Source organism: Perca fluviatilis, chromosome 10 (genome assembly GCF_010015445.1).
Source record: "Perca fluviatilis chromosome 10, GENO_Pfluv_1.0, whole genome shotgun sequence".
In the NCBI taxonomy this organism is placed as follows: Eukaryota; Metazoa; Chordata; class Actinopteri; order Perciformes; family Percidae; genus Perca; species Perca fluviatilis.
Window position 1 is genome coordinate 12,736,005 of NC_053121.1, and position 25,938 is coordinate 12,761,942.

The following is a 25,938-nucleotide window of genomic DNA, read 5'->3' on the forward strand; positions in this document are numbered from 1 at the left end:
ACAGTCTGATGACATTGGTCTGACTACGGTCAGAATTATAAAATCCCCAAAAACTGCCATACTGACTTTGTTTTATCAACAATTTCAATGCGTAGGATAACATGAACCTAACATAAGCCATTCGGTCTACAGTTGCAGCCTTCGAAGGCTGCAGACCTTGAATTGGAAACAGCTTATACATTTTTTTTCAATCACCAAATATTAATCTCATGGAATGTATATGGGAGATTTCAAAATATTGCAAAATTTAAACCTTGCCACCATTCTAATTTTCATTTTATTTATGCTTGTATCATTTTGAGTGTTCTTATTAAGTCTTCACTTTTCCTCAGTATTAAGTGTTTCATTATTCACATTTTTTGTGTTGAAATAGATTAGCCTATCCTCTGTATGTCATTGATGAGCTTCTTCGAAGACGTGAGGACAAGAACATACACCTCAGAGTAGTCTATGACATTGCCTGTGTTGTTGCCTCACATTTGCGTGTAAGTACTTTTTTTTTTGTGTGTAAAACTGAATTATTGATTTGATAAAAGACCTTGACAAATTAACTCAAAATTATGCCATACTGTGTTCAACTAGAAATCAGGGGAGGGCATACCACAAAACCTCTCCTTGGCCGTACCAGCTTTTCACATTTATGGACACAAATTGCCCTGCCAGGTAAATTCATAATTTGCTCTCTTTTGGCATCCATTTTTTATGTCTATCCACTGTACACCTGAGATAAGTACAAATGCCTTAAAGTAATCTTTTATTCTAACATTTCCCCACACCTAGTGTTTGACTTGTTTCAGAGATGCACTGTTTAGTGATATATTGGAAACCGCTTACAGTGTTCATATCTCTCCGGGTCAAGTTAATAACTGTAAATTGATTGTTATAAGCAAATTTGTTTATTTTTTATGCTGATTAAAATCTAATTTCTATAATTATTACATTAATATAAAGTAATGAAATGGACAGCTTTGCTACTGATTTAAAATAACATAAACTGTATCAGGGCCCTCTCCTGCTCCAAGCCCTTCAAGTCTGAAAGGTCAGGGTGAAAGCATTACACTCCACTCATAAAACCTACAGTAGGTCTACCTGCTCCTGTGAGAGACCAGGGCCAATAATTATTCACCATAAAAGTCTGAAACCGCAAGCAGAGCAAGAAATGGAAGGCAAAATAACTCACTGAGCCACAGTGGTGTGAGTAGAGGAAAATATCACATGACGGAGCTTATGTACACACACACACACACACACACACACACACACACACAAATGAATTATTCTGTCCCAAGCTTTTTGATCCATATAGGCAGTTGGTCGTTGTAACCATGATCACTATAAGCAGTTTCCACTGTAGTAGAATAATGCTTAATGTCAGTGCATGTGATATTCTAAGACTTTGCTTTAATCACAGATCAAGTACAGCACCAAGGCGGCTTGAAGGGTTTGGGCTCACAGATGGGGAAGGAATGGAAAGGCTGTGGTCTTTCCTCCCGAAGATTTGCCAGAGTCACAAAGGAGATGACTCCATCTCACCGCCTTGACCTGCTGACTGATGCCCTTTAATATCCATGGAGGGGGAAATCAACTGACCTGGGTTTGTCCACTGCTGTATAACCTGTCTAAATTTGTTGTTCAGTGTTACCACTGTGCCAAGTTGTTTAATGTCTAAACAATTGATATATTTTGGAGTTAAGCTGATCACACACAAATTGGTAAGCATAAGTACATTAAACTTTCTTTACAGAGGTCCAGCTCCTGCAAAGATTAGACAGAGCAGAGAAAATATCAATTCTCGCTCAAGAAGACATCTCATCTGTCATCAGAGAGGCACCAGGTAAACCCTGCACATAAGAAGCAGTCAACAATAGTTGTGAATGGAAGAATTTTAGATTCCATTTACAAGCATTTTGTGAGTATGTAGCAATGACGGTTTTCCTTTTCTTTTTATTGTCTTGTTTCCTGTTATTTTGTTGTTGCCTAGTGTTGGTTTCTGAGCGAGACATGGAGAGATGGAAGAAAGGGAGATCGAACTAGCCCAACAGAAACAGAAACCAATAAGTATGCAACTGAAGTGACTGTGTGAATGTCTTTAATATTGTAATAAGGTCATGAATATTATTAACAAAGACTATTGCAAATATGTTATACTTACAGTGCCTTGCGAAGTATTCGCCCCCTTGAACGTTTCGACCTTTTGCCACATTTCAGGCCTCAAACATAAAGATATAAATCTGTAATTTTTTGTGAAGAATCAACAACAAGTGGGTCCCCAATTATGAAGTGGAACGAAATTCATTGGCTATTTCAAACTTTTTAACAAATAAAAACTGAAAAGTGGCGTGCAAAATTATTCAGCCCCTTTACTTTCAGTGCAGCAAACTCTCTCAGAAGTTCAGTGAGGATCTCTGAATGATCCAATGTTGACCTAAATGACTAATGATGATAAATAGAATCCAGCTGTGTGTAATCAAGTCTCCGTATAAATGCACCTGCTCTGTGATAGTCTCAGAGGTCCGTGTAAAGCGCAAGAGCATCATGAAGAACAAGGAACACACCAGGCAGGTCCGAGATACTGTTGTGGAGAAGTTTAAAGCCGGATTTGGATACAAAAAGATTTCCCAAGCTTTAAACATCCCAAGGAGCACTGTGCACAGCGATAATATTGAAATGGAAGGAGTATCAGACCACTACAAATCTCACGAAGACCCGGCCCGTCCCTCTAAACTTTCAGCTCATACAATGAGAAGACTGATCAGAGATGCAGCCAAGAGGCCCATGATCACTCTGGATGAACTGCAGAGATCTACAGCTGAGGTGGGAGACTCTGTCCATAGGACAACAATCAGTCGTATACTGCACAAATCTGGCCTTTATGGAAGAGTGGCAAGAAGAAGCCATTTCTTAAAGATATCCATAAAAGTGTCGTTTAAAGTTTGCCAAAAGCCACCTGGGAGACACACCAAACATGTGGAAGAAGGTGCTGTGGTCAGATGAAAACGCAAATCGAACGTTTTGGCAACAATGCAAAACGTTATGTTTGGCGTAAAAGCAACACAGCTCATCACCCTGAACACACCATCCCCACTGTCAAACATGGTGGTGGCAGCATCATGGTTTGGGCCTGCTTTTCTTCAGCAGGGACAGGGAGAGATGGTTAAAATTGATGGGAAGATGGATGGAGCCAAATACAGGACCATTCTGGAAGAAAACAGTGGAGTCTGCAAAAGACCTGAGACTGGGACGGAGATTTGTCTTCTAACAAGACAATGATCAAAAACATAAAGCAAAATCTACAATGGAATGGTTCACAAATAAACATATCCAGGTGTTAGAATGGCCAAGTCAAAGTCCAGACCTGAATCCAATGCGACAATCTGTGGAAAGAACTGAAAACTGCTGTTCAAACGCTCTCCATCCAACCTCACTGAAGCTCGAGGCTGTTTTGCAAGGAGGAATGGGCAAAAATGTCAGCTCTCGATGTGCAAAACTGATAGAGACATACCCCAAGCCACTTACAGCTGTAATGCAGCAAAAGGTGAAGCGCTACAAAGTATTAACTTAAGGGGGGCTGAATAATTTTCGCACTAATATTTCAGTTTTTATTTGTTTAAAAGGTTTGAAATATCCAATAAATTTCGTTCCACTTCATGATTGTGTCCCCACTTGTTGTTGATTCTTCACAATAAAATTACAGTTTTATATCTTTATGTTTGAGGCCTGAATGTATGCGCAAAGATCGAAAAGTTCAAAAAGAGGGCGAATCACTTTGAAGGGCACTGTACCTTTCCATGTACAGTAATGAAATACAATCCTGTAAACTGTGAGGGTAAAGAAGTAACAGTAGCAGTAGTAATGTCTTTATCATTTCTCCAGACACTGTCTGTAGATGGAAAAGGGACTACATCACCAATCTGATTCAGTTTTTACAAGTTCAAGTAAGACTTCCAATGTGTTGATGTAAGACTATATAGTAATTACACCCATCTTTAAGTAACCTACTGATGTGCTTCAACATGGAAGCCTAGGTGTGATTACATAGCTATGGGTGAGACAATAACAGCATATTTTTTAGGAAACTCTTCCAACTTTTTATTAATTACCTATAGGCCCACCTATAACCAGCTCACTAATATGTTGGATTCATTTTAAGACCCAACAATTTTTGGGTCATTGACTCTGAAGACCCCCTGTTGAAGATTCCTGTTATAAATGAAGAGTTGCTATAATGCTGCAGTACCACCAAGGCCTTCCTTATAACTTCTACAGTGTTTGGTCAGGTGTACCACAGTAATGATTTCTGGTAGGTAACTACTGAATTCTTGTGCTGTACTTCTTGTAATGTATAGATCTGGAACTTCGTGGAGTTGTACATGGAGGATGGAACAGAGTAAGTAGGCTGTATCTGTCTGTTGCTGTTCTCTGATCAAGTGTCTAAATAACATTTAATAATATTTACTTGATGACCATTGTAGAATTGAGAACTCTCTGCTGAACATTGAAACAAAACAACGCATTGGGAGAAGATGGAAAGAATCTGATTTAGACTTCCAGTCTACCCTTAAAGATGTTGACAGTGACCTGCAGAGGCCAACTTATATGCAAGGCAAGAACTGAATCAAGGGAGAGAGCAGTCCTCCTCCATCTGAAAAGAAAATATCCAGGTAAAGTGCTGTGGATAAGTTAGGGCTGGGCAATATGGAGAAAATCAAATATCATGATATTTTTGACCAAATACCTAGATATCGTTACCACAACGATAGTGTAGTGTTAACTATTGGTGCTTTCACAGAATATTTACACAATGAGATTTTAGATAAATGATAAAATATAATATATGATAAATAATCAGCAGTAATGTGGATATAACGAATAAGTGGGTAAAGGCAAATAATAGAACAGTTACAACAGTCTGGTAAGTTCAGAAAATGACATCACTTTACTGTAATGTAGCCTTTAAAATCAGGAAAAGACACTTATGCCATTTTATGATATTACGATATCCAAAATCTAAGACAATATAATATTGATATATTGCCCAGCTCTAGGATAAGTAGATACAATAAGTAGATTTTTTAAGATTTGAATTTTTAACTTTCAAAGGACCATAATACAAACTAATGAATTCATTTCTTTGCATGTGTGTTTTCTAACTTTGTTTCAGATGGGCAGGGCATTGCCATTAGACTGTCCAACACGTAGTAACTCCAACAAGAGACTGAGACAAGCAATCAAAGGAATACAACAGTATTCCAGTGGCTACCGCAGATGAGGCATCTTCCTGCAACAATTGATTTTCAGGAAGCATCGCGATCCCTCTTGGCCTGTCTACTTCTGCTCTGATGAAACTGTAAGTCTAGTTACCTAAACCTAGTAACCACACCGCAATCACTCTAGTAACCATCTGACAACCGCTTAGTAACCACAACTACCCGGCAATCATTGTCATCAACCACCTGCTAACATGAGATAGCACTTTGTTTCCTTATGTCTTCTACTAGATTGAAGAAGATGATGTTTCAAGGAGTCTGAAAAGGCGTGGAATTGATGCCTTACATATGAGGACACCGGGCAGCTGAGGAAAAGCACATGCTTTACAAGGAAATGAGAACTGTAACTGAACACCTCAATCAGCAGCATGCCTTTCTGTGCTCTGCCATCAATGACACAGAGCAGCCTGGTGCAAAAGCTGCTCTAATCAACGTCTCAAACAGCTGGAAAGAAAGCTACATCATGCCACTGTGATGTTTCACCAACATGTACCAGACATTGTTCCTGCAACATGTAGTTGTAAGTGTCGTCCAGAAACCCCTACCTGTCTCAGGACCTCCCATGTCAAGCATACAGACACTGGTATACGATGATGATGATGATGATGATGATGATGATGATGATAATGACAGCAACTAGCACTGTAAGCACTCATGACTAGGGCTGGTTTGCTGCTTCCTGGTTTTTTAATGAATAGTTTGAGAGCAGCTTGTAGCTCTTGCTATTTATCATTCAAAATGTCTCCTTAATTCAGCGCTAACCAAAATTCAACAAACCGACAGTTTAGGTTCTGTGTGTTTTCATTGTAACTGATCTGGATCTAATTGATGCTGTGTTGCTGATTAGTTGATTAGTCTAACTGCAAAAAGTCCATGTTTGTTTTTCTTGAGCTCTGAACTGTCCTGCCAATGTGAACAAAAAAAAAATTTAAACAAAACTGTTTTTTGGACAATAAATAAAACTTTTTGTAGAAGCTGCTGTCAAAGTAACTTTCGCTTACGTTGTTATTACTCAATGGTATAGCCAAGCTTTGGTGTTTTGAAGTGACCTTACACTTAACACTTAATACCATAATATATCTGTACAGTATGTTTTTCTAAGAAGGACACTTAAATAAAGTTTTTTCAGTCTTTACGTAGAAGGGTTTTAAGTACATTGACAAAACAACACTACCCACAATGCTCTGCACAGTAACAGCAACGTCTCTGATTGTCCAATCTCCGCGTTGTTACCATAGAAGCGTTTACCCGCAAAATCACGAACGGCTACCTTTGCCTTTTCCATAGATATATATGCGCTTTTCTTGCCGTTTTCAAAATGTTTTTTTGTGCGTTTGAATCAAATGGTTTATGCTCACTATTCATCTACAGTAGCTGGTTGTCATGGGTTACAGGCTTAAAACTCTTTATATCAGCTATTTTTTTGAGATGGGGGAAAAACACTTCCGAAGCTAAGAGCCATTCAAAAAGTGGGTAGTCAATGTTGAGCTCTAGCTATATATCTGAAATAAACCAACATATACATTTTTTCTTAACATAGAACATCTAGATGCCGTGTAATTACTAGTTCGGGCTTTACTAGATGTTGATATATTCAGTAGATATATCTTTTCAGAACCTAGTTTACAACCCTAATTTGCAAACCAGAAGAACTACAACTGTAGTGCTGATTTGATATCAAGCTACACATGGTGGCTGCAGGGAGTTGTAGTTTTTAAACATTACCGTTTTTCTTAGAATTGGAGGTTGTAAATATTGAGATGAAGGTAGAGTGAGGGGTTTAGGTGTATAGTAAACATCTATGTAATCATATTTCAAATATGTAATTGTTAAATTGGTTAAAATTAATTAAATTACATTTTAAGGTATTTGACACCACCCCCAGTTGTTGTTGACTATAATGACTTGATAGATGAGGCCAAGAGCTTTTTATAACACTTGGTCCCATGTCTCCTAACCCCTTTTTGTTACTGAATTACAAGCATTTAAACATGCACCAGGGTGACATTTCAAAGGGCGGTCATTCAAAGCAGGAGCCATGAAGAATCTTTATACTAACATATGTTACTCTCCAGGACAAGACCTTTCCAACAATGTATTTGGTTCAACTCTACAACAAAGTTTTAATTTTTCTCATTTCACAGACACAAGCCATCTCAGGTGTAGTTTCAAGAGCACTTTCAAGGCTTAATATATAAAGTTTTATGAAGCTTTTTGTTTTTTTTTTGTTTCTGACTGTGTAAACATATTTAACACACACACACACACACACACACACACACACACACAGAGTTTATTTCTGTTTGGGACACACATGGCATGCCAGGCTATTATGTTAATGCTGCTATTAGGGTTGTAAATCAAGCGTGTATTATTAGTGTTATTCAAAACCAAGAGGGACACATCAAACTGTAGCCTAAGGCCCTGTTGTATTCTCTGTAGGCTATTTATTCCTCCATTGAAATTTTTTATTTTTGAGCTTTACAAAAGGCAAATATTTAGTTTTTCTCTTAACATTTTCCTCCTTCCAACACCTGTCACTGTGAGCAACTAAATGCTACAGCTATGTTTGGCAAATCTATAGCATAGCCTATTTAGCCTAGTACTGTAAAATCAACCAGATGGTAGGCCTATGTAGAAATTGTTTTATGTTTTCCAAGAACAGCTGATTTAATAGTAACATATCCCCAGCGACATATTCTTTGAAGTATACAATCAAATGACATAAATAAAATTTTACAATCACAGGCTATTAAACGTCTTTTCTTAATAGAGAGATATAGTCTAGTGGCATTTGGATGTGGGTTCGCGGCCAGACCGGGCAATTTGAAATGGAATGGAGCCCCCCGTACGAGACAGCTCTAACCATGATTCGAACGCTCCTAGCCTTCCGCTATCCAAACTGACGTAATAAAATGTACTTCTCAGAATCAATGGATAATAATTAAAACGGATATCCATAACATAAACCCGTCATATTGTTGAGTTGTCACGGACACTTTCATATTTTCTCTAAAAACGTTAGAAAGAAAAAGCTTAACGTGACAGTAAAGAATACTTGTGAGCGAAGTACGTCATACAAGCCACTGATGCGAAGCTGTAGCTGGTTTCAACCATATGTCAATGGTTTCAGCCTCAGCTAAAGCAGCGTCCATAGCAACCAATGAAAACAATGGTTGTCTTGGTATTTGCTAGCTGTTGGGTTGTGGTGTGTAAGCGTGCCTACGTTTCTGTATCTTTTATCTTATGTTTTTTTTTTTCCTTTCTTTGCTTCGCTTTTCTTCTTCTATCTTGTTGATGTATCAATTGTTGTACTTTTCATATTTTCTTTTGATACTTTAATGTCATGCTGCATTTGAAAATCCAACCATTATTTTTTAATTTATTTTTAAATTAGAAATAAAGTGTAGTCTTCCAACTGTATGCCCACGTTTTCATAAGTTTACTAATCCCCTTTGACATAAACCCTCTTTTCAATATCAATTTTGCAAAATACCTACTAGTGACAATAAACAAGGACATTCTAACAGTCTGGGTAGTAGGACTGTGGAAAATAAGTTTAAGTTATGTAAAACTATCAAATCATACAGTGACCCTGGGTATTGAATAGGTAAGCCAATAATGAAACTGAGAAATAGGATACCTTTTATTTCCAACAGGTACCTCCAATTCATTACAATATAACTTTAAATGTTCCCACATATGTACGGTTTGAAAGGGACCACATTGATGGAACCAATAAACAACAATAAAGTACAAAGAATCTTAACTAGGGTAAATTAAAATATATAAGGTTAATCCAAAGGCATGTAGAGCAAGATTCACAAAGGAGTCTATTTTAATGAAAATGATGAACAGGCACCTAATAAATGTTAACAGGCTTTAAATCGCGTGTCAAACTCAAGGCTGCCGGCCAAATCCATATACATATATACAATCCGTTACAGACATGCACCAGAGTTCAAATGAGCTTTCACTGATTTTTTTCAATTCACTCAAGCTGGACTTTCCCGACCAAACACTCCCAGGGTTCTTTTTAAACGGAGTGTGTGTGTTTGTAACGGGATGCAGTGGGGGCCATCAACACAAAACCTCAAACTTGTATGCGTTAGATGCGTAAATATTACAACAGAAACTCCAGATTGGACGAGATAGTCTAGCTAGCTGTCTGGATTTACTGCAGAGAACACAGACTCGCAACACAAAAGAAACAGGAAGGGGGACGGACATCAGCTGAAAATGAGGGACATCCGTATGGGATTTTCGGTGGCAATGGACCCTAGATTATAGACTGCTAGAAATCCAGGGTGAATTTAACCAGATGTGTGTTGACCCTGGCAATGAAGGCACATATGCTTCTTTTTTTAAAACACTAGGCAGTGCATGGGACCATGATTGACTAACACTGAGCACTGAGACCATGACGCCCACTTCTTTTGCTAGCATTCTTCGCTCCGGAAATTAAGCGTCAAAATGGATCACGGCAGACACCTAGCACAAATTGCCTCATCTACCGAGAAAGAAAACATACAGAATATTTTTGGAAGTGAAACCAGTTAGTTGAAATCATTAACATATATAAAACAATGTCTCTAAGGCAGCCATTTCATTTTACAACTTTGCCAAAGAGAAGATCTCCCCAGATTTTTAACGGGTTAAGCTTACCAAGCAAAGTTAAATAACAATAAAATAAGTCAGAAAAAGACTGTGAGACCAGTTGACCTGAAATATCCAATTAAATTTCTTGGCCCCACCATGATTGTGTCCCACTTGCTGCTTAGGATTCTTCCACAATAAATTACAGTTTTATATCTTTATGTTTGAGGCCTGAAATGTGCAAAAGGTCGAAAAAGTTCCATAAATTTAATACTTTCGCAAGGGGTGAATTGCACCTTTCCACAGAAGCAAAATACAATCTGTAAACTGTGAGTAGCGTTGCACAAAAATGCCCTATCTGTCTGTGACACTGTCTGTAGATGGAGGGTATGTAATTGCATCACCAATCTGATTCAGTTTTCATGCCCAAGTAAGACTGTAACAAATTGATGTAAGACTATATAGTAATTACACCCATCTTTAAGTAACCTACTGATGTGCTTCCAACATGGAAGCCTAGGTGTGATTACATAGCTATGGGTGAGACAACACAGCATATTTTTTAGGAACTCTTCCAACTTTTTACACTACCTATATATTCACCCATAAGCAGCTCGCAACTCCATAATATGTTGGATTCATTTTAAGACCCAACCACCTGGGCCTATTTAATTCTAAAATAACTCTGCTAAAGACTCTATGTTAAAGAGTTATTATGAATGCTGCAGTACCACCAAGGCCTTCCTTATAACCTCTGCCATGCTTGGTCAGTGTACCACAGTAATACTTCTGCAGGCACCACCACCCAAAGCAATTTTGTAATGTATAGATCTGAACTGTGAGTTGTACATGGAGGATGGAAACAGAGGCAAATGACCTGCCTCAGCTGCTGTTCTCTGACCTAAGTGTTCAAACATTGGCCACACAATACACCATTAGAATTGAGAACTCTGCTGAACATTGAAACAAAACACCGCATTGGGAGAAGATGGAAAGAATCTGATTTAGACTTCCAGTCTACCCTTAAAGATGTTGACAGTGACCTCAGAGGCCAACTTATATGCAAGGCAAGAACTGAATCAAGGGAGAGAGCAGTCCTCCTCCATCTGAAAAGAAAATATCCAGGTAAAGTGCTGTGGATAAGTTAGGGCTGGGCAATATGGAGAAAATCAAATATCATGATATTTTTGACCAAATACCTAGATATCGATACCACAACGATAGTGTAGTGTTAACTATTGGTGCTTTCACAGAATATTTACACAATGAGATTTTAGATAAATGATAAAATATAATATATGATAAATAATCAGCAGTAATGTGGATATAACGAATAAGTGGGTAAAGGCAAATAATAGAACAGTTACAACAGTCTGGTAAGTTCAGAAAATGACATCACTTTACTGTAATGTAGCCTTTAAAATCAGGAAAAGACACTTATGCCATTTTATGATATTACGATATCAAAATCTAAGACAATATAATATTGATATATTGCCCAGCTCTAGGATAAGTAGATACAATAAGTAGATTTTTAAGATTTGAATTTTAACTTTTCAAAGGACCATAATACAAACTAATGAATTCATTTCTTTGCATGTGTGTTTTCTAACTTTGTTTCAGATGGGCAGGGCATTGCCATTAGACTGTCCAAGCAGGTAGCCAACTCCAACAAGAGACTGAGACAAGCAATCAAGGAATACAACAGTATTCAGTGGCCACCGGGAATAAGCATCTTCCCTGCAACAATTGATTTTCAGGAAGCATGCGATCCCTCTTTGGCCTGTCTACTTCTGCTCTGATGAAACTGTAAGTCTAGTTACCTAAACCTAGTAACCACACTGCAATCACTCTAGTAACCATCTGACAACCGCTTAGTAACCACAACTACCTGGCAATCATTGTCATCAACCACCTGCTAACATGAGATAGCACTTTGTTTCCTTATGTCTTCTACTAGATTGAAGAAGATGATGTTTCAAGGAGTCTGAAAAGGCGTGGAATTGATGCCTTACATATGAGGACACGGGCAGCTGAGGAAAAGCACATGCTTTACAAGGAAATGAGAACTGTAACTGAACACCTCAATCAGCAGCATGCCTTTCTGTGCTCTGCCATCAATGACACAGAGCAGCCTGGTGCAAAAGCTGCTCTAATCCAACGTCTCAAACAGCTGGAAAGAAAGCTACATCATGCCACTGTGATGTTTCACCAACATGTACCAGACATTGTTCCTGCAACATGTAGTTATGTCGTCCCAGAAACCCCCTACCTGTCTCAGGACCTCCCCATGTCAAGCATACAGACACTGGTATATGATGATGATGATGATGATGATGATGATGATGATGATAATGACAGCAACTAGCACTGTAAGCACTCATGACTAGGGCTGGTTTGCTGCTTCCTGGTTTTTAATGAATAGTTTGAGCAAGCTTGTATGCTTTGCTATTTATCATTCAAAATGTCTCCTTAATTCAGCGCTAACCAAAATTCAACAAACTGACAGTTTAGGTTCTGTGTGTTTTCATTGTAACTGATCTGGATCTAATTGATGCTGTGTTGCTGATTAGTTGATTAGTCTAACTGCAAAAAGTCCATGTTTGTTTTTCTTGAGCTCTGAACTGTCCTGCCAATGTGAACCAAAAAAAAAATTTAAACAAGCTGTTTTTGGACAATAAATAAACACTTTTTTGTAGAAGCTGCTGTCTAAGTAACTTTTTAAAGCGTTGTTGTACTCAATGTATAGCCAGCTTTGGTGTTTTGAATGACCTTACACTTAACACTTAATACCATAATATATCTGTACAGTATGTTTTTCTAAGAAGGACACTTAAATAAAGTTTTTTTCAGTCTTTGGTAGCAGAAGGTTTTCGGAAGTACATTGACAAAACAACACTACCCACAATGCTACGCGTAACAGCAACGTCTCTGATTGTCCAATCTCGCTGTTACCATAGAAACGTTTACCCCGCAAAAATACGAACGGCTACCTTTGCCTTTTCCATAGATATATATGCCTTTTCTTGCCGTTTTCAAAATGTTTTTTTTGTGCCGAATCAAATGGTTTATGCTCACTATTCATCTCGTAGCTGGTTGTCATGGTTACAGGCTTAAAACTCTTTATATCAGCTATTTTCGAATGGGGGGAAAAACACTTCCGGAAGCAGAGCCATTCAAAAAGTGGGTAGTCAATGTTGAGCTCTAGCTATATATCTGAAATAAACCAACATATACATTTTTTCTTAACATAGAACATCTAGATGCCGTGTAATTACTAGTTCGGCTTTACTAGATATTTGATATATTCAGTAGATATATCTTTTCAGAACCCTAGTTTACAACCCTAATTTGCAAACCAGAAGAACTACAACTGTAGTGCTGATTTGTATCAAGCTACATGGCGTGGCTACAGGGAGTTGTAGTTTTTAAAACATTACCGTTTTTCTTAGAATTGGAGGTTGTAAATATTGAGATGAGAGTAGAGTGAGGGGTTTAGGTGTATAGTAAACGCATCTATGTAATCATATTTCAAATATGTAATTGTTAAATTGGTTAAAATTAATTAAATTACATTTTAAGAGTATTTGACACCACCCCCAGTTGTTGACTATAATGACTTGATAGATGAGGCCAAGAGCTTTTTATAACACTTGGTCCCATGTCTCTAACCCCTTTTGTTACTGAATTACAAGCATTTAAACATGCACCAGAGTGACATTTCAAAGGGCGGTCATTCAAAGCAGGAGCCATGAAGAATCTTTATACTAACATATGTTACTCTCCAGGACAAGACCTTTCCAACAATGTATTTGGTTCAACTCTACAACAAAGTTTTAATTTTCTCATTTCACAGACACAAGCCATCTCAGGTGTAGTTTCAGAGAGCACTTTCAAGGCTTAATATATAAAATGAAGCTTTTTGTTTGTTTTTTTGTTTCTGACTGTGTAAACATATTTAACACACACACACACACACACACACACACACACACACAGAGTTTATTTCTGTTTGGGACACACATGGCATGCATAGGCTATTATGTTAATGCTGCTATTAGGGTTGTAAATCAAACGTGTATTATTAGTGTTATTCAAAACCAAGAGGACACATACTGTAGCCCTAGGCCCTGTTGTATTCTCTGTAGGCTATTTATTCCTCCATTGAAATTTTTTATTTTGAGCTTTACAAAAGGCAAATATTTAGTTTTTCTCTTAACATTTTCCTCCTTCCAACACCTGTCACTGTGAGCAACTAAATGCTACAGCTATGTTTGGCAAATCTATAGCATAGCCTATTTAGCCTAGTACTGTAAAATCCAACCAGATGGTAGGCCTATGTAGAAATTGTTTTATGTTTCAAGAACGCTGATTTAATAGTAACATATCCCCAGCGACATATTCTTTGAAGTATACAATCAAATGACATAAATAAAATTTTACAATCACAGGCTATTAAACGTCTTTTCTTAATAGAGATATAGTCTAGTGGCATTTGGATGTGGGTTGCGGCCCGACCGGGCGGCAATTTGAAATGGAATGGAGCCCCTCCACGGCGGACAGCTCTAACCATGATTCAAGCGCGCCCTAGCCTTCCGCTATCCAAACTGACGTAATAAAATGTACTTCTCAGAATCAATGGATAATAATTAAAACGGATATCCTTAACATAAACCCGTCATATTGTTGAGTTGTCACGCGACACTTTCATATTTTCTCTAAAACGTTAGAAAGAAAAGCTTAACACGTGACAGTAAAGAATACTTGTGAGCGGAAGTACGTCATGCAAGCCATGATGCAAGCTAGCTGGTTTCAGCCATATGTCAATGGTTTCAGCCTCAGCTAAAGCAGCGTCCATAGCAACCAATGAAAACAATGGTTGTCTTGTGCTAGCTGTTGGGTTGTGTTGTGTAGCGTACTTACGTTTCTGTATCTTTTTTATCTTATGTTTTTTTTTTCCTTTCTTTGCTTGTAGCTTTTCTTCTTCTATCTTGTTGATGTATCAATTGTTGTACTTTTCATATTTTCTTTTGATACTTAATGTCATGCTGCACATTTGAAAATCCAACCATTATTTTTTAATTTATTTTTAAATTAGAAATAAAGTGTAGTCTTCCAACTGTATGCCCACGTTTTCATAAGTTTACTAATCCCTTTGACATAAACCCTCTTTTCAATATCAATTTTGCAAAATACCTACTAGTGACAATAAACAAGGACATTCTAACAGTCTGGGTAGTAGGACTGTGGAAAATAAGTTTAAGTTATGTAAAACATCAAATCATACAGTGACCCTGGGTATTGAATAGGTAAGCCAATAATGAAACTGAGAAATAGGATACCTTTTATTTCCAACAGGTATACTCAATTCATTACAATATAACTTTAAATGTTCCCCACATTGTACGGTTTGAAAGGGACCACATTGATGGAACCAATAAACAACAATAAAGTACAAAGAATCTTAACTAGGGTAAATTAAAATATATAAGTGTAATCCAAAGGCATGTAGAGGCAAGATTCACAAGGAGTCTATTTTAATGAAAATGATGAACAGGCACCTAATAAATGTTAACAGGCTTTAAATCACGTGTCAAACTCAAGGCTGCCGGCCAAATCCGTATACACATATACAATCCGTACAGACATGCACCAGAGTTCAAATGAGCTTTCACTGATTTTTTCAATTCACTCAAGCTGGACTTTCCGACCAAACACTCCAGGGTTCTTTTTAAACGGAGTGTGTGTGTTTGTACGGATGCAGTGGGGGCCATCAACACAAAACCTCAAACTTGTGTACGTTCGTACGTAAATATTACAACAGAAAACTCAGATTGGACAGATAGTCTAGCTAGCTGTCTGGATTTACCCTGCAGAGAACACAAAAACTACTGCCAACACAAAGAAACAGGAAGGGGACGGACATCAGCTGAAAATGAGGGACATCCGTGGAATTTTCGGTGGCAATGGACCTAGATATAGACTGCTAGAAATCAGGGTGTTTGCATGGTGTGTTGACCCTGGCAATGAAGGCACATGCTTCTTTTAAAACCACAGGCAGTGTGGGACCATGATTGACACACTGAGCACTGAGACCATGAACGCCACTTCTTTGTAGCATTCTTCTTCTGGTCGTCAAAATGGATGCGGCAGACACAGCACAAATTGCCTCCATCTACCGAAAGAAAAACATACAGAAATATTTTGGAAGTGAAACCAGTTAGTTGAAATCATTAACATATATAAAACAATGTCTCTAAGGCAGCCATTTCATTTACAACTTTTGCCAAATGAAAATCTCCCAGATTTTTTAACGGTTAAACACCAAGCAAAGTTAAATAACAATAAAATAAGTCAGAAAAGACTGTGGAGCCCAGTTGACATTTAAATTGAGCTGGTTTGACAATCAGAGGGGGCTGAGGGGGTGGGAAATGAAAAAATAATTTCTGAAAATGTTAAATCAGGGAGATAATTTAAGTAATTATTTAGTGACACATTTTATCAGGTGACCTGCACCTCAGTTTATCAATAGTTACCATGGTCAGAAAACACAAAACTGTCGTTTTTTTCTCCATAGATAACAGGCCTGGGGCCTCATTTATAAGACTGTGCATAGATTCTATTCTGAAAGATTTTGTTTGCAAAAATTGTCCTAATAAGGTCCATGATAATCAATCAATGAATATTCCAGCCTTGAAAGGAGCCCTTGATCACCAATCACGAAACGGAAAAATGGGAAAAAATCCGATTCAGTGATTGTGAGATCGATGTGCTCCTAACAGAGGTAGAACATCCAAACTAAATCCTGTTTGGAAGCTTTAACCCTTGTGTGGTGTTCATATTTTTGTTACACAAACTTAATACTTAACAGATTTAGCTCAATTACCAATGATATATACATCATTTATGGTTCATATTTGCCATTTACCCCTGTGAGATCACATTTATGATCATATGATAATTTTCGTTTTTTGTGAGAAAGGAAATTCAACTATTAAAAAGGTAAAAAATAGAAACAAGATTTTGGATCATTATTGGTGCAAAACAGGTGAAAGTGCTTGAAATGTAACAATTTGGTAACTTTGTGGGAATAGCAGGTGCAGAAAGACAACATTCCCACACACAGACACCTACAATCAGACACGACCACATTAAGACGCACAGACACATAGACACACACAGAGACACACACACAGACACCACACACACACACAGCACATTTCCCGGGGAGAGGCAGGGGAGAGCAGCTGTGTGGGAGGATCCCCTGCCCCGCCCCGTTGCTGGCAGCCCCTCGCCGGGCTCTGCGACCGGCTCTGGGTCGGTTTAGCAAGAACGGGATTGTTGGGTTCAGGAAAACCATAACTGGGTTAGGTTCGGAAAACGGGCATACCATCGGAGTTCACTAAAACACTGTCTACAAAACTTTGGGAGCATTACGCATGATCACACGTGTGGTCAAAAGGTTGCGGAAAACTGGGAACATTTTTACGCATGGAAATTCTTTATAAATCCCGACTATTGCGAGGAATGTTGCGACGACAAATTTCACCGTGCTTCACGCAACTTTTTCTTGCATAACAGGTTTTATAAATGAGGCCCCTGGCCTTTTTAGTTGTACATGGAAATATCCCCAATTTTCATGTCAGAACCTTTGTTCTTATATTTTATTTTCAGTTGTTTCAACTTCTTTTTTTCAAATGCATTTTAGGTTCAACCAGTTTTCACCTGTAATAACATAATTGTGATTACATATTGCAGTATTGTAACCTTTTGAAATTACTTGTTTTTATCTTTGCTGCTTGAAAAAGGCATTATTAGTATCAATTGGACTTCCTGGTTAAATATATATAACCACAGTTTGGACAGATACCTTCATCTTCAGTCATCACAATGGCTACATTAGTGGCTTCTGAGGACTCTCCTTCCATCTGCTGTGCACCTAAAGAACATAAAAGAAAACACAATAACATCTTTCTAGATGCAAATTTTGATTCTTAATTAAAATGTATACTGTCAATGGTTATAGTAAACATCTAAATCTAAATCTCAACAGCCAATTTAAAGTGTGAAATGATCAGGATACCAAGCTTATAGAAGCTGTTTAATGTCACTTGGATAAATATTGTATCTATATATTGTAATTTTCAAACAAGTAAATGATTTGTAGCAATTGTTTTTCAAAATGTATTAAGATTGCAAGAAATACCATTTCCACACATAGCCTCAAAGATCTGTTCCACTGACTTCTTTTGGATGCAAACTGCTGTGTCTGTTGATTTAAGGACATTCAACCATGACACAAAGGTGAAAATTTCATCATATAATTTGCATCAGACATGTGGACAGTGGTCAAATATGCTGTGTAATGAGGTTGAATTACAAAAGTTACATATGTAGTGACATGTGCTTCTTAAGTTTAATGTTAAATATTCATTTAAATTTAATTACATTTTTTAATTCATATTTTGTATTGATCTCCAGCAGTTGGGAGGGTTCGGTGCCTTGCTAAAGATCACCTTGGCAGTGCCCAGGAGGTAATAAAACAACTCAGCGTACCTTCTGCGTCCATGTGCTCGGACATTCCCTCTGCCATGTCAGTGGGGTTGCATTGTGTTGTATCTAATTGATATGTTTAGGAAAAAGGAAAACATGTGTAATATGAGCATAACAAATAATTGGTCTTCCCGCATTACTGGAGAACAAATAATCACATAGCACTATCAATGAAGATTAGTTTAATAGTTTATAGTTAATAGTTTAATGAGCAAAATGAGAAAAATATGTAAACCATTGCCAAGGGCCATCCCAGTCACATTCAACTAAACACTTACAGGATATTCTGGAGAGGTACCTTTTTAGAAAACGTGTTATACTATCATTTTAATTAATTTATACTGTTTATTGATCCCAGTGGGGAAATTACAATGTACACTCTGTTTGTTAGAAATCACTACACACAGGCCTGAAACACACACAGACATGCTCAGGACCTATTCATGCACAAATGGAGAGTCAGAGTGAGTGGGTTGGAGTGCGGTGCCTTGCTGGCAGTGCCCAGGAACTGGCATCTCTAGATCTACCAATCCACAATCTGTACTTTGGTCCGTACTGGGACTTGAACCCCCCATAATGATGAAAACTCCAACTGAGGAATATTGTAACAATCATTACAAACTGTCAAAGACGCAAATGCAATAAAGCTGTTCTGGATGTCTGCAATGGCCCAGCACTATACAAAGACTCACATGAAGGCCTGTGTTATTCTTTAGTTAACTTATTTTCCCAACTTTGCATAGAGCCAAATGGTCTGCAGGAACACAAGTGAAGAAAGACAACAGCCACTGTTAATATCACTTACTTATTTCAAATGAAATTTGGTCAGCAGCTGCCAAAATGGCCTCTAATTGGTTTCTTCCGTAGAAGGAGGGCTTCTTGAGGTCAAGTCCAATGGGCAGCCCAGCAACTTTGATTGTTACATCATCGTTATTTAAAATGGATAGGTAGGGGAGCCTTCCAGTACCTCCGGCCTCCTCTGAAAGACATGGGCACACATATGCATGCACATGTTACACAGTTGGATAATTCTGACTTCCCTCCTGTTGAAAGCTAGTTTTGCTAAAGTGTCATAATCTTATGGTTGATGGGTACATTAGATACATAATTTATTAATTTGATAATAAAAAAGTGTTTGAACGTATGCTTACTATATCTTTGGTTGAAAAGATCTTGTACTTTTTTCAAAAGCACACTGATGGGCTCTTTAGTAGGTGCTGCGGCTGAGGAGCTGGCTGAGGAGCTGGCTGCAGATGTGAAAACAGACAACAATTAATTCCATAAAACTGTTTTATGTATATTTGCACTATTATGGGGCTGAGTCCATTTCTGTGGACTTTCATACAACAAATATTACCTTTGAAATGCAGTGCAAAATTGTTCACTGTGTCCGTTGAGTCAAGGAACACAGTGGCTTTCTTGCTACTCGTTTCAAAGACCTCTAAGCTGGCCTTTTGAGTGTCAAAAGATAAAATGGCAGTCTCCACACCCAGAGCCTCAAGCTTGGACACCTTTATAATATTTAGAGAAACAAGCAAACCACAAAAATAGTAAATAATTGATTATAAACAAAATGGACAAACGTTAATTTTAATTCTAATGGACTCATAGCCGTATGTGACTACTAATGTTTCAATTGACCACCTTGATCTGAATAGACTAGCCCAACCAGTAAAAATTTTGTTTGAGAGGGGTGGTATAAGCCTTCGACAATCTTTTTAATGTGAGAATATTTGATGCCGATAGCCTTGTAAACACTTGACCCAACTACTTTGTTTTACAGATTAATTGTGGTCTTACAGTGTTTATTCTTTTATTTTTATTTATTTTATGCTTGCCATTTCATGTTTAATAATTGCTTATAACATACATTTGGATGGATATGGTTTGAGTACGTGAATCATCGGAGGACCTGATTTAGTATACCCTGGATGTTTAAAAATCAGATGGAATGTTTATTTGGGATGAATTCATTTGAAATTCTAAAATAATCTACAGATAAACACTCCAATTGTCTGTCACAATGTACTGCTCACATCACAATTGCCATCAATCATCCTTACATCTAATACTATAATGATACCACTAATGCCTAGCAAAGAAAGCTTCTTTCCAAACCTCTAACTTCAGGTTCTTCAGATGCCCTTTTATTTTAAGATCTCTCATCTCAGGGCTAAGGTCCTGTGACTGCCCATGTGCCTTCAGTGCTGCTGCCTCCTGAACATACTGCTTCTTCACATCTTCCCTCAATGTGGACCACCTACCCTTAATGTCATTCATTGTGCCTGAGAACAAAAATAGATGAACAGAAAACTTAACACCATAGAGTCAGCATCTCTTTATATAGTAAATTCATACAGAGAAAATCTGTCAATCTGTCCAACACACTGGTTCACTTGGCTTATAAAACCCTGTAACAACGCTGCAAAAACAATATAACGTTTGCAGTAGATCACCTGATGATTCTTTTCAATAGACACAGCAGTCTTACACTGAGTCTGTGAAATACTTGGCAAATACTTTCTTGAAAATCTGTTTAATGACCCTTGTGAACCCCTGATGTAAACAGGGCCGCTATGTACAACAACAGTCCATTTAGTATAACAATTAAAAGCATCAATTAAATATTGTTCATCACCTTTGTTTTTGAGAATGTCCCGACAAAAAAGATTGTACGGTGACAGCTCTCTTGTGTAAAGTTTTTGTTTTGGCGGCCCTGGCTTAGAACAAGCTTTAAAGGACCTCTTGTAGTTACCAATCCAGTTCTGAAAGAGAGAAAACACAAAAAAAGAGAATTACACGAATTAAACTGAATCCAATTAAATTATATTTATAGTATCAAATCATAACAGTTGTCTCATAACACTTTACAGATAGAGTAGGTCTAGACCACACTATAATTTACAAATACCCAACAATTACAATAATTACCCCCAAGAGTTACTGTGTGTGTGTGTGTGTGTGTGTGTGTGTCCGTCCATTTATAGCGTAGCAGGGCACTGAAAGGCACTGCAAGGTGTAGCAGGACGTAGCATGGCATAGCAGGACGTAGCAGGGCACTGCAGGGCGTAGCAGGATGTAACAGGGCACTTCAGGGCATAGCAGGACGTAGCAGGGCACTTCAGGGCATAGCAGTGTGTAGCAGGGCACTTCAGGGCATAGCAGTGTGTAGCAGGGCACTGCAGGCTGTAGCTGGGTGTAACAGGACGTAGCAGGGTATAGCAGGACGTAACAGGGCACTGCAGGGCATAGCAGGGCGTTGAGCAGGACCCCAGCAGCAGCTGCAACCATGATTTAGTTGCCATCCTAATCCAAGGAAAACTGCTGGGTGAGAAAACATAAGGACTCCAGGGAATAAGCTCCCCAGAGCTAGGTTAGTAACAAGCATTTCTAGGACATGGATGCACACAGATGGAAAGAGAGAGGAGCTCAGTGTGTCAAAGGAAGGAAGTGCCCCGGCAGTCTAAAACTATAACAGCATAACTAAGAGCTGGTCCAAGGCAAACCTGAGCCAGCTATAAGGGTTGGTAGAGAAATCTGACAACTATGAAGATAAGCAGAGAAGAGAAGGGATGTTAACAAAAACTTTAGATTTTTACCAGCAGTAAAGCAGAATGATGTTATATACAATTACAATAATTACCCCCAAGAGTTACTGTGTGTGTGTGTGTGTGTGTGTGTGTGTGTTTATAGCGTAGCAGTGCACTGAAAGGCACTGCAAGGTGTAGCAGGACGTAGCAGGGCATAGCAGGACGTAGCAGGGCACTGCAGGGCGTCGCAGGACGTAGCAGGGCACTGCAGGGTGTAGCTGGGTGTAGCAGGACGTAGCAGGGTATAGCAGGACGTAACAGGGCACTGCAGGGCATAGCAGGGCGTTGAGCAGGACCCCAGCAGCAGCTGCAACCATGATTTAGTTGCCATCCTAATCCAAGGAAAACTGCTGGGTAAGAAAACATAAGGACTCCAGGGAATAAGCTCCCCAGAGCTAGGTTAGTAACAAGCATTTCTAGGACATGGATGCACACAGATGGATAGAGAGAGGAGAGAGGAGCTCAGTGTGTCAAAAGAAGGAAGTGCCCCGGCAGTCTAAAACTATAACAGCATAACTAAGAGCTGGTCCAAGGCAAACCTGAGCCAGCTATAAGGGTTGGTAGAGAAATCTGACAACTATGAAGATAAGCAGAGAAGAGAAGGGATGTTAACAAAAACTTTAGATTTTTACCAGTAGTACAGAAGAATTATGTATTTATTTGATATGTTGATTGTAAGCGTGGAATTAAAGTAAACCTTACTTCTATGACACTGGTTTCCAAACCAGTATCTGATGCAGCTCTTGATATGAGGGGGGAACCAACCCGTGTCATTCCATCCTCAAAAAATGTTTTCAAAGTTTCCCTTTGTTCTTCATTAATTTGTGTTCTCTCTTGTTTAATAATAAAGAAAAAGTTGGTCAGCAATAAATCAGTAATAAACAAGTGTCATTGTTAATTATGTATTTTAATATCATACTATCTTTCTCATACACACTCGCCTAATGCTCCTAGATTAGCAATTGTAAGGCTTACCTCTCTGGGCCATCTTCAACCCGAAACACAAACAGAGAGAAACTTGCACATGACAGATTTGTATTAACGTTACACAGACAGACAGACAGACATACAAACATACATAGAGACAGACAGACCTATGCTTTTGGGTATTATTTTTGAAGTTCAATGTTCAGGACAACAATGAATTTTTAGGGTAGCCTCCCTCAATGCTCACTTACAAATAAGCAACATAGACACCACAGTCTATCTATTACTAATAGACTGACAGTCATCTTATAACAAACATGGCAGGCTTAAATTCATGGATATGCATATACAATGAAACTCTGGACACCTGGAGTCCATTTGATGTATCCACAATGCTACAGGTGCAATCCTTGGTGCAACCATAAAAATACGTTTTGGGTTTGAATATTTCACTCAATAGGCGTATGATTACGTTAATGAGCAGCTACATGCAATAGGCCTTACTATTAACACTGAACAGTGTGGAAAACTACTATTTACACTGTGAACAGTGTGGAAAACTACTATTTACACTGTGAACAGTGTGGAAAACTACTTACTGTCAAGCTAATGGGGACATTTGCTAAAACAAAACATGCTAATTAGTAACGTTTTATGCTAACGTAACGCATGTAGGCTAATAATACAATAACGTTAGCTAACGCAATTGCAACAATTATCTCATGTCAACACTAATATCACGCCATCATAAAACATTTTTTTCTGTATTGTTTTCGCTTATTGACGCTTATTGACTAAATATTCACAGTTTAAAGGCTCTCATTTTAATGGTCTTACCTGTGTATACATATGCCGTTATCCAGCAGACTTCCGGTTAGCGGCGACCTGGATTGTTCTGGGATTGGATCTGGAGTCTTCTCGTGTATTTATCCGTGATTAACCATGCGAATGGATGATAACAGCCTTCTGAGCCTACCAGTAGGCGCAGCAGGCCCCTACTGACCCATTTCTATGAGGCTGATAACCACTGATAACGCCCATTCAATCCAATGATAACATTCGAAGCGGGTGAGGCAAGGCTAGTTAATATTGAAGTCAATTTATAACCTTTCATAGCGCGGGTCTTCAGAGGGAAATTAATCTTGCATGAAGGGTGATTTCTGTGACGAATTACAAGGCTCGGCAGAATGACCGTCACTAATACACAGTTCACCTCTTTTGAAATCTGGGTAAAGAATACCAAAGTAAGCATATCCACATTTACCGGACTGCAGTTTCCCTGCACAACTATCAGCTGTGCATTATAGTCCCTTAATCTGAAATCATTGACCACCAGAATTTCAAGATTATCTACAGAATATCTAGACTGATAATTGGACATCCAAAACCTCCAGGTTCAATGCATGTCTGTTTGGTTTTGTTAATTTGATTAAGTACTAATTCAATAACAAGACCACGCCTTTGTAAGGTATAAATTAGTTTAATTAAAAATAAGGATATAGGATACAGGAAGGATATGGTGAGGGTCATGTTCGGAGTGATGATTAGGATGAAGGAAAGGGATGAAAATCCACCAATGTTTAGAGGTAAGTTAACACGAGGGGCAGGGGATATGATGTGGGTTCCACACCTTTCTCCGCATACCAGCGCTGGAAAAGCGGACCATCGTCCAGCGTAACAGGCCGTAGTAGAGGGGCCTCTCGCGCCTTGGATAGTGCGTACAACGGCAGTGGGCAAACCCAGCCCCTCCAAGTGTTCCCGCTCAGCGACCAGGCCCATATCCGCTGGCTTATAACCAGGGGGTGGGATATTGCAACGTCCAGCTGTGACAGTGCGTCCCTGTGCCACGGCAGTTGCCATGAAGACCCCGCCAGCCAGGGTTGGGAACCAGGACGCGCTTGTGCACTCCGGTGCCACCAGGATGACCGACAGGCCTGAATGCGTGCCAGGACGCGAGGAATCAGAAGGACGGGGAAAAGCGTATAGGAGGGCTCTGGGCCATGGTCGGTGAGAAAAGTCGTTGACCCCGAGAGGGGGGTTGTCCAGTGTGTTCATAGAGAACCACAGATCGCATTGTGCATTTTCTCGTGAGGCAAACAGATCCACTGTCGCTCTACCGAACCTATTCCACAGTATCTGAACGAGAGAGGGATTGAATTTCCACTCGTTGCCCCCCCCGACATCACACAGATCTGCAATACGGTTCAAAAACCTCCGGAATGTACACTGCTCTTGGTGAGAGCGCATGCCTCTGTGCCCACAACAGCCAATAACCAAGCTGAGTGTACACCTCCTTGGCAGTTTATGTATGCTGCTGCCGTCATGGCGGAGACAGCAGAGCGATGTTGTTCTGTGCCGCGGTCACACAGGTGGTACACAGGTACGCGCGGTCAGTGAAGCGAGCATGGACCTGGTTCAGGGAGATGGCAGTTTGAGCTTCCGTCGGCCTAAAAAAAGTGGCCTTCGGAGGCAGGATGGAGGCCAAGCTCTACCACCGTGGCGCGACCGCTAGGAACTGTTTCCGTATCGCCTTGAGCACTGGTGAACGGTGCACAGCGAGACATCGGAGCCGCCCGTCTCCCGCGTTCGTGGATTGATACTCAGCATTCGCACAGGTCGAGAACAATACCCTCAGCGGTGGGCAGAGAGCCCGCCCACTGTGGAGGAGAAAAGCCACTGATGCGGTGCTCATCTTCTGGGAACGGAGACAGCCGAGTGGCAGGGCTCCGTAATCCTCTGCTGTTTTGAGCTCCAGTTCTCCCAACGTGGAGGAGGGAGAGCCGGCAAGAGAACCGTCTTCGAGGTGGATTGAGTCAGCGGACTCGTGCCCGCCAAAGAGGTCCCCTTCCGGGAGGTCTGGGTGTCGCTGCTGGTGGTATCCTTACCTTACCCGACTGTCGCTTCAGTTCCTCTGTCAGAAAGCGACCGCAGAACTGCTGGCAGGCCGGCAAACGGGGCCGAGGCATGCCTCGCAGCTAGGGTGGAGATCTGGCGCTAGATGTAGC

The 25,938-nt window shown here is 39.4% G+C and overlaps 1 protein-coding gene and 1 long non-coding RNA gene across 6 annotated transcripts; one reads left to right on the forward strand and one right to left on the reverse strand.

Annotated features, from left to right (window-relative positions):
- The first annotated feature begins 1,576 nt into the window (after window positions 1-1,576).
- On the forward strand, window positions 1,577-2,024 carry LOC120566439. Its single transcript, XR_005640400.1, has 3 exons — window positions 1,577-1,594; window positions 1,745-1,834; window positions 1,982-2,024. It is a non-coding gene; the product is annotated as an uncharacterized LOC120566439 (long non-coding RNA).
- A 13,166-nt stretch (window positions 2,025-15,190) lies between these two features.
- LOC120566266 lies at window positions 15,191-23,998 on the reverse strand. Of its 5 annotated transcripts, none has more exons than XM_039812583.1 (12): window positions 23,771-23,998; window positions 22,982-22,994; window positions 22,709-22,839; window positions 21,055-21,181; window positions 20,535-20,701; window positions 19,774-19,927; window positions 19,568-19,651; window positions 19,222-19,395; window positions 18,420-18,482; window positions 18,070-18,132; window positions 17,734-17,802; window positions 15,191-16,038 (listed from the first exon to the last, which is right to left on the reverse strand). In XM_039812583.1, exons 1-12 carry the CDS (start codon window positions 23,780-23,782, stop codon window positions 15,857-15,859), a joined length of 1,239 nt encoding a protein of 412 aa, XP_039668517.1. In that variant the 5' UTR covers window positions 23,783-23,998; the 3' UTR covers window positions 15,191-15,856. The 5 variants fall into 5 exon arrangements, with proteins under 5 accessions (XP_039668517.1, XP_039668515.1, XP_039668516.1 ...); XM_039812581.1 differs by having other exon boundaries at window positions 19,568-19,663; XM_039812582.1 differs by having other exon boundaries at window positions 19,568-19,663; window positions 22,982-23,001.
- Between the last annotated feature and the right edge of the window lie 1,940 nt (window positions 23,999-25,938).

What these genes read in the sequence shown, in the direction of transcription:
- LOC120566266 (XM_039812581.1), bottom strand. An exon ending in GGACATTCTCAAAAACAAAG is followed by an intron (nt 20,702 to 21,054) that starts GTGATGAACAAT and finishes TTTTGTTCTCAG; the next exon opens with GCACAATGAATGACATTAAG. An exon ending in TGAGGCTATGTGTGGAAATG is followed by an intron (nt 17,803 to 18,069) that starts GTATTTCTTGCA and finishes TATGTTCTTTAG; the next exon opens with GTGCACAGCAGATGGAAGGA.